This window comes from Alligator sinensis, unplaced genomic scaffold (genome assembly GCF_000455745.1).
Source record: "Alligator sinensis unplaced genomic scaffold, ASM45574v1 scaffold738_2, whole genome shotgun sequence".
Classification (NCBI taxonomy): Eukaryota; Metazoa; Chordata; order Crocodylia; family Alligatoridae; genus Alligator; species Alligator sinensis.
Window position 1 is genome coordinate 341,541 of NW_005842442.1, and position 9,269 is coordinate 350,809.

A 9,269-nucleotide genomic window follows, 5' to 3' on the forward strand; every position below is an offset into this window, starting at 1 on the left:
TTTAGCTAATTAATCCCTTGCCCGAGGAGAGAGGGAGAGACTGAAACAGAGAGGTGAAGGGACTTGCCCAAGGCTGCCCAGGGCTTCAGTGACAGGGTGGGACTGAGCATTCAAGACCTTTTGCCACAGCCTGGGCCGCGTGTGAGACGGGGTGCCAGGACTGTGCATGCTTGGAGCCAAGAGGAGACAACCTCCTGGGAAACGGGGGCAGGCAGGAAAGCGAAGCTGCCAGCACCCAGAGGGGCTGGAAGGAATTGCCCATTGCTGTGTTTTGCAAAGAACTGCCCGCTCCCTCGCGGCAGCCCAGCCTGGCTGCTGCCCCTGGGCCCCGGCCCTGCCTTTGCCCCTCTGCGGGCCAGCCTCCCCGCCCCGCCCGGGGTAGAGCCCTGCCGGAGCCCGAGCCCGCTCGCGCTGCCTGCTGCGGCGGCCGGGGCTGGAGAGACGGCTGCTGCCGGGGAAGGGGGAGGGGAGCTGTGGAGAGACTGCAGCTGCCGCTGCTGGGGGATGGGGCCGGGACATGGAGACACCGCTGCCGGGGGGGAGCCGGGCGCGGAGCACGTTGCTGCGGCGGCGGGAGGAGGGAGCCGGCATCCCGGGTCCTTTCATTCCCGCTTCCCCGCGGCCAGGGAGGAAGGAGAACGAGCGCGGGCCCCGGCTGCTTCACCATGACCTCCCGGCCACCTCCAGCCCGTGTTTGCATGTTCTCCTGAAAGCAGCAGCCCCTGCCATGTAACATGACCTGTGCAGCCAGGGCCCAGTGCAGCGCAGCCATTGAGCTCTCCCTGCACATGAATCTCCTGCGTGTCTCCCCCTCGCCCCTTTGAAAACTGATCTTTGGCTCTTAGTGTGAAAGTGATTTGAATTTGGCTCGGCGGCGCTCTGCGCAGGCGTCCAGCTGCTGGCATGCTGGCTCCTTGCAAAGCAGCTGTTTTGGGTTTGAAATTCCAACATGGCAGAGGCTGCAGTCAGTCTTCCCTTCAAAAACTTGGAATGATTTCAAATCATAGGCACCTTCACTTAACCCGAGCCCCCATTCATCAGCAAACACATCGGATCGATGCTATTCTAACCTATCGGGTGCTTATACCAAACCTCCAGGTAAGACGATCTTTTGCAATCTTCCTACGATCATTTTAAATTTTCTTTAATCTTAAATCTATCCAGCACAGCCATGCGTTTATATATATTTTTAAAACATCGCCTGCCTGTGCCTTGTATATTGACTCGAATTCGCAATCGCTTTTTTAAAATATTAAATACTCTAGTCTGCTTTCCTAATCGCAGTCTGGAAAGTACAGATATACAATTGCAGTGCATGGGGTTTTTTTTTTTCTTCCTTCCCCTTGATCATTGCCAACAATAGTAGGCAGATTAAGAGTTCGCGATTGCAAGATCCCTTCCCACCTCCTTCCCCCCTAGTTGGATTTATTTTTAAGTTGTATTTGAAAATAATAAAGTGGAGGTAACAGGGGGTAGACTTTCTTGGGGAACTAACTTCTAAGTAAATAAGTGCAAATAAGAATCTTGGAAAACAAAAGTTGGGTTTAAATTGCAGTATTTTAGCTGGGGGGACGTGAATATGTCAAGAGGAGCTGTTGCAGTAAAATGTAAGCACATCATCTTGGAGGGGGTACAGCGTGGTGGGCGTATTGTTGGCTTGGAACAGAGAGAAAGATGTATAATTTAATGGTATATACAATCCACTGATCCTATTACTATCCTCCCTGGAGCTCTTGTTAGTTTCAATGGGAGTGAGTGAAATTGACATCGACTTGCATTCCTGGTCATGTGCTTTTTTCCTTTCTTTCTTCTCTTGTGATCTGAGATCCCCTTTTTGTTGATGTTGCTTTCCCACTTAATTATATGCATGTAGGTTAAATGAATACCTGACGAAAGGGCCCACGTTTCAAGGCAGTGACATTTGATAGCTGAGAGGAAAAGTGGCTTTAATGAAAAGCAACCTTTGGAATTCCTGCTTGTGAAAAATCCAATTCAGCTTTTTGTGCTGCCAGCAAGAAATGATCAGTAGCACCAGTGTTTATGGTATGTCCGTTTTGGGATCTACTTCCTTTGCATCTAAATAGCAAAGACAAATATAAATAGTATGATATAGCTCTGAGGATTTTGCATGCAAATACGATTAGTAATAAATACCTAATGTTTAATGATCAAGCTTCAACTGTTTAATAAGCATTTTTTTCTCTTGCTATCATTTGTTTATATTTTTGCTTTGAATCTAGCACTAGTTATGTGTATTGTATTGATCTTACTTGTAAACCTAAAGTTGCATGTTACTAGCAGTGCACTATATACACCACTGAACTCAAATGATATGTAAATTAGGAAAACTCAGTGACTGGAGAAGGGGAAAGCGCCTAGTAATGAACCCCCCACCCCACACACACCTATATGTGTGTATAGTCGTGTGTGTGTTTGTATACACTTACATATACACACTCACGGCAAAGATACAGTTTTGTTCTCTTGAAAACTAATATTTATTGACTCGTTCTCTGAACTCCCATCTGATTTTTTTTTTTTTTTTTTTTTTCTCGGTCACTTTTGGCATAATCAGTTTCTGTGGGTTTCAGTTGACGACGGGGGAGGAAATGTTTTGCATGTAAACAAACAAATACAGTTGTGATCGATTGTTTTAAGGTCTTTGCCAGGCAGGTTATTTTATGCCCACTTTCCATGTGTCTGATTCTTATTGTTTTAATCTTTAGGTGTAACAGAATTAACTAATCAGGTACAGAAATTTGACTTCAGCTCTTTTTTTATCCGCTCACTTTCAAACCCTCGGCTCCCCCCCACCAAAAAAAACCTTAGATAAAATGGAGCGTGGGGATTTCAATAGATCTTGTTGCGGTACAGTCTGTACACTCACAGATAGGCAATTAAGACGAAAGAACTACTGACAGAAACGCTATCAATCTGTTTGGCCCAACCAAACGAGGGTGGGGGGGCATACTCACTTTTAATTGCATGTGGTAGTAACAAATAAGGACGGAGAGACCCGAGTGAGGGGGTCGGAGTGTGTGGCTGATGATCTCTCATAATAATATCTGAATGCAAGGAAGGGATTGAGAGAGCAGTTGCACAATGTACACTCCTATGTTGGTGCTGTAGGAGACTGTGTATCTAAACACGTTCTGGGCTGCTTGTACGATGGCACTGATCTGATTGAATTTTGCATTTGGAACTTGTTGACTTGAAAGCGATCAATAAGGCGACTGTTTATTTTAGATGCACATAATTTGCCCTGAGAAATGTTTGGGGGGGGGAGAAGGAGAGGGGCACAGGTTTTCTTCCTCCTTTCCTAGAGCTGTTGGAGCGAATGTGATTGCCAGATGGGAGATTTCCCTCTGTGATGTTAAAGCTGTAATATATATTCAGAGCAGATTGGACTGCTGCTTGTGATGAGGAGGATATTACATTTATAAATTTTAAATCGGGAATCGGACAGTATGCTGAAAGCTGAAATTGGATGGTGTAGAAGGTGCGGGCTGTTAAGTGAGATTCCTGGATGATAATAATAATTATTATTATTGTTATAAACATCGTAGCGGTAGGCTGCCACATACGGGCGCACCCCCCCCCCCCCCTTGGTGCTTGGTTAAATATTTTTTTAATGTGCTTTCCACCACCTCCCCCTGAATATTTTAGCTAGCTGAAATTGGTGGGATTTTTTTAACTCACGTTTAAAAGAAATGTAATATAATCTGTAACATCTCGGGGGGGGGGGGGGGGGGTGTCTACACAATATTTGGGGGGGGGGGGAAGTTCTGCTACAATTATTGTTGCCAGCAGATGCACCTCCTTTTTGTTTTGCCCAATTATGTGGCCTGACATAGGCACAAACCTGAAAGGCTGGAAAGTGGGAACTAGTCACACTTGAGCAGCTCTGCTGTTGCAAATTAAAAGTGTGTTGTGGTCAGGAAATGAAAGCTACAATGTCTCTTTTGAACAAGTCGTTTATCAAGAGAAACATCTATCAAGCAGGGACTTGTCACATTGATCCTCTAAAAGTTAGGTCTGAAGTGGAAACGGCTTTGATGTTTTTTGATCCTATATTTATAAAACTGAAAACTGCAGAGAGTGGGACTGATGTAGATTTTAAAAATCACTTCTCCCTGGGTGTGACACAATCACCAAGATCCTTTTATTGGTGTGGCACAGAGCTGATGAGCAGAGATGCATCCGATGTTCTTCCCATTTGTTTTTCACAGTGAAACTTTTGAATTTTTAAAAAGCATGAATGCAGATGCATGTGTGACATTCAGTGTTGAAGATCCTGTCTGTAGTCCCTGCATTTATCACCAGGGTTGTCTTCTGCTCAGTTGTGCATCTGTTGCTTTCAAACTGAGACTTTTCTCCTTGTTGCTTTAGTGTAGAGGTATTTCTAGGATTTCGGGAAAAGGCAAATCCCACATTTTTGCCTCATTTGAATTTTTCTCTCTCATCTGTATTTGTCCTTTTATTCCCACCTCTTACAGAGTAAAGTTTCTCCTGCTGCCAAAATGATGTTTATGTCAAATAAAATGACACTTGGAAACCTCTCGTTGCATCGTTTACAGCATATTAGTCTTCTTGACTTCATCATCCCCTCTTCTACTCTTCTGTTGAGGCTTTTTTGCGGGGCGGGGGTTGTTTTTGTTTTGTTTTGGTGGTTTTGGGGGGTTCTTTTTTTCTGTTGTTTTTATGGCAAGTGAACTATACTTCTATTCTCACCATAACCACTGTATTTCAGATTGAAACCTTCATAACTGGACAGTCAAGGAAAAAAAATAACAGTATTAGTTGTTGTTTATACCTGCCCAGTTTGTTTTCAGTCTCTGAATTTTACATGGGCTAACTTTTCCAATTTTTTCTCCCTTGGTTTCATTATGCATGAGGTTGTACTATGATTATGAAGGCAGTCCTTATAATAAAAAGGAAGAGTGAGAGGAGATCTTTATTTTTGACTAAATGAAATCAGGCATAAGCAAAATTTTCCTTAAACAATACACTTGGATTTTTTTTCCCCCTCACACTGTCATAAGTGGACTAATGCTGCTTATGGTAGCTTGATATTCCATATAGCTCCAGCTGCAAATAGGCAGCAAACAGAAGTGTGGTGGGAGTTTTGGTGAGTGCTATACTTGCTAATTAATAATCTTTGAAAGGAAGGAATCATAGCATGGTAATAGAGCCTCATTGTTATTTGATATTTGTGGCAGGATATGATTCCTACACAAAACTGGTGTGTGTGAGAGAGGGTTTTTTTGTTTTGTTTTGTTTTGTTCTCCCCCTCCCCCCAACGAAATATTTACAGTATGGGATCAAGTTGTTGATATTATACATGGGAACATCTGTGAAAATAAATGCCTGCTGTCTTCAATGTAGAAGCATAGAAGGATTTTATTACTAATATTTTGATCTCACAAGTGTCAGCGAAAAAGACTAACTTAAGCCATTTATAGAGGCTAACTTTTGAATACAGTGGAAAGAGTTTTAATCTTGTTTTCTCTTGGTATAGAAGGAACAGTTGCATTTTTTTTTTAAGACTACTAATTAGTAAAAATAAAACTTCATGAACTTTTCTTTGACTACTTGCTAGCGTTATATATATATATGGTGATCTGCTTCAACTAAAATGCATTTCAGCATACACTTTTAACTTTTTTACTTTAAATGTTGCCTCTTATTATTGTTGTCACTTATGTGGTTCTTATTAGTATTTCCACACAGTTGCAATCATCCTCATGTTTCTTTGTTCATCTTGCAGATAACACTACAATTATCAAACATTTCATTATGTGTATTTCCAGGTGGCAAGGCCTGAATTGCAGAATCTAATTTGGACTGCTCTGGGGTACATGAAAATGGTCAAAGATCTATTTTTGGCAACATGCTCTATGTGTGTGTGTTTAAAATGTGTCTGGATGAAAATAATGGTTTCTGTGAGGAGTAAGTTTGGCTCCATGTATGCATATAAGAAGTTTTGGCTATAATTACTGATCTTGCAGCCTTAATAATCAATTAATCAGCTAATTTGCTTGTTTAGAATGGCTTTAATAATACAAAATCAACATAAGAACTGTGTTTGTGAAACACTTGTATGTTGTTTTAAACATGCTGGTCTGATCTATCATTCACAGATCTAATAATAGAAATATTTGGCTCTTTGCCCTCAATCAATACATCCCTTAAAAGAACAAACTTCACATAATACTTTCATAAAGCACCAGATTTATTGATATGGAGTTGATAAATTTAATTACTAGATTTTCACATTGATTTTTATTGATTTTTTTTTTTCTTTCTTTCTTTCTTTCTTTTGCGATTGGAGGAAATTGTTTTGCAGACATCTGTGAGGTATTGAAGAGTACTGCCAGTCAATAACTCTTGATTAATCAGCATTTTTCCCTCCGAGTCATTGATGAGCAAAGGCATAAAGATAATCATAAAGATTCTGGCATAAATTAACTCAAAACCAGATTTTGTTACTGGAAAAAGCAGGTGGGGGAGGGAAAAACAAAAATAATGTCAACTTTGAAGCAAAATTACTTGGACCAAATCCATAGCTAGTATAAGTTGGTATTGTCCCATTAGATAAACAGGAGCTATGCTGATTAAGAGAACCTAAGGATATATTTTTGTGTGCATGTATGTGTGTGTTTAATAAAACAGTATTTTTGGTTTATTGGAAGCTCTTTTTAAAATCAGATATACTGTGGCTACCAAAATATATAGAATTTTAGATAAGCATCTGATCCAAAATGAACAGTATAGCTATAAAAGTAATTTTAAGAGCTGTAAATTCAGGATTGCGTATCCCTGATATTGTTGCAGAGTATTAAACTCTTGCTGCTAGAGATGCTATCCTTTAAGTGAAAACTTATCTTCCTTATGGGAAAGATCACTTCAGAAACTCTAGGATGGGAGAAGGCCTGGAGTATTTTTCTAGCTAACAAAATAAGAAGTCCCAATAAATAGAATGAGGTGATGTTTTCCAGTTCGAAAATCATTACTACAGAGTTTGATTCAAATTTTTCATAGCATCTGGCCTTTTACCTGATCTTGATTTTTATTAATTTTTTAAAAGAAAAGTTTGCATAAGTGAGAAATGTAAGCATAAAATTGTTTCTCTCAAATCCCACTAAGCTTGCTTCCCCTTCCCTCCCCCTACCCCAAGCTCGCTTGTTCTCTCTCACGTGCTCTCACTCACTTTTTCTTTTCTGCCCCCAGTCCCAAGACCTTGGATACATCTTCTTTGCTTTGAACAGCACCAGCCCCTAAAAGAGAAAAACAAACAAAAAAATCTGGTTGCAATGTTGCATGCAATATGTTCTACAGGTTTGGCCTGAGCCTTCAAGGTGCTTGGTGTCCTAAACTTAGTGAGGTCAGAAGTCATTTAGGGCTCTTGGTCACTTACCGAGGCTCTGAGCACTCTTCAGGACCTGCTTGTTAAAAAGAGTATGTACATTATATTTCTTAGCTGGAGATCTGTGTTTGTAGTAACCTGCTGTCTTGTACTGTGCCTTCTTCTTACTACATTTAAATACCTGTTGATGGTAGTAAGCCTGACTGCTTGAACAAGGAGGATAAAACTGAAAGGAGATATAGTTGACCAAGGCTGAGTAGCAAAAACTGCAGTAATTATGGGAGGAGGGAAGGGATTTGCATATCTGGTTTGGGAGTGAGAAGAATATTAGAAAGCAAAACTATGTAACCTGAAGAAAGTACAGTTGATTACCATTTCACAAAGTTGGGCCAGAACAATGAGAGTGTGGATTTCTTTTTTTCTTGTACCAAATTATCTTGCTACATTGTTTCTGGAACACATAATATGGAAATGGAAATCTTACTTGCACATGCTGTTCGTATACTATTGGTAACTGTACCTGTCAAATGTGTTGCATCCGATGCTAAACAATCTAATCGTATCAGTAACACTTCTTACTACAATGCCTATTATGCTGTTCGTATAATAGCGAAGCATAAGTAAGTGTTCTCATCTTTGTTTAATACTGGTATAAAATGTAACAATTTACCAACTTAAACTAGTTTGCTTGGGGAAATTTCATCTCTGTTTCAGCTGTATTTAACGTAATGCAGCTAGAGATGATTATCATGCCAATTGACAATATTTCTGTTGTTTTTGGTTTAAATAACATAGCACAAAGTATACAGTCCGAAAGATGATACAAATACATTATTGAAGTAGTAGTTTTTTTATGTTTATTATATTGTGTGTGTTTTTGTTTGTTTTAATATGCATTGAGGTACTGTATAGCTATGCTAGTACTATCACAGTCAAATTGACTACAAATCCAAATTCTTAATGTGAAAACGATACCCTGATGATTCCAGCATAGAAGTAAATTTCTGGCCTTGTAGATTCATTTGCTCCACTACTTTCGATATTTTACATATTCCAGTTTTGAGCAGGTAATCATCCACCATCTGTTCTATATTTAAAAATAGTAGTTTATTTAGGCTTCATCTCCTCGTTTATTTATTAATATGACTTATTAGAGCACTACCTTCACAGTAAATCATTTCAAGCAGCTGAGGTGTAAGCCACAATTTATTTTTGTGTCATAATTTTGAACACATGCATGTGTTAAACTGATTATAGTTGGATGGTGACAAACAGATTTCAGTAATGCGTACCTTGTTTGCTTGTATTCGGGAGAAATGAGAACCTGTCTTCAGTGTGACCATGTAATCAAAGAGGCCTGGTTCTTGCGTAATTTTTCAGTCTGAGGAATTATTTTCTAGTACCGATCAGATTTAAACTTTTTTGCTTTTCACCCTAAGTTTAATAAGTACCTAGGGATAAATTCAACATATTTGTAACTGCAACTAATTCTAATGGAATTTGCAAACAAATATTGATGGGGAGGGCTGAAAAGAGAAGGGGGAGATATTGCTTAAGTATTCTCAGCAGCATCTGTAAACTCATCCAAGGTTACTTCTTCCTGATATATTTTGGAGTGTCAGATGAATTGTTGTGCCTTCCTTTTTAACATACCGAGAATAGCTTCATCATTTCCCATCAGAGCTTTCTTCCCCCCCGCCCAGCTTCTCTCCTGTGTCCTAGTGTGTAAGCAACTTATTAAGGAAAGAAGGCTTTATACAAAAACATTAATTCTTCACTGATAAAGCTAAGAAAGCTGTTGATTTTTACATTGATATTTGTGCACAGTAGAGCAAATTATAGAAGTTATGTTTCAACCTAGAGTTATGGAAGGGGGTGAGTTCCATGCCCCCCCCCCCCCCAA

General features: G+C 40.0%; 1 protein-coding gene across 4 annotated transcripts in view; it reads left to right on the top strand.

Moving 5' to 3' along the window:
• The first annotated feature begins 427 nt into the window (after positions 1-427).
• The window catches only part of FIGN (fidgetin, microtubule severing factor), a 127,200-nt gene continuing 118,358 nt past the window's right edge, over positions 428-9,269 (top strand). For all 4 annotated transcript variants that reach the window (XR_324623.3, XR_003095659.1, XR_003095660.1 and 1 more), the window contains exons 1-2: positions 428-1,098; positions 1,874-2,043. Coding sequence is in view for 1 of the 4 variants with exons in the window: in XM_014523086.2 (XP_014378572.1) it covers positions 2,019-2,043 (25 nt within the window). In the remaining 3 variants the exon portion in view is untranslated. The remainder of the gene's footprint in view (positions 1,099-1,873; positions 2,044-9,269) is intronic.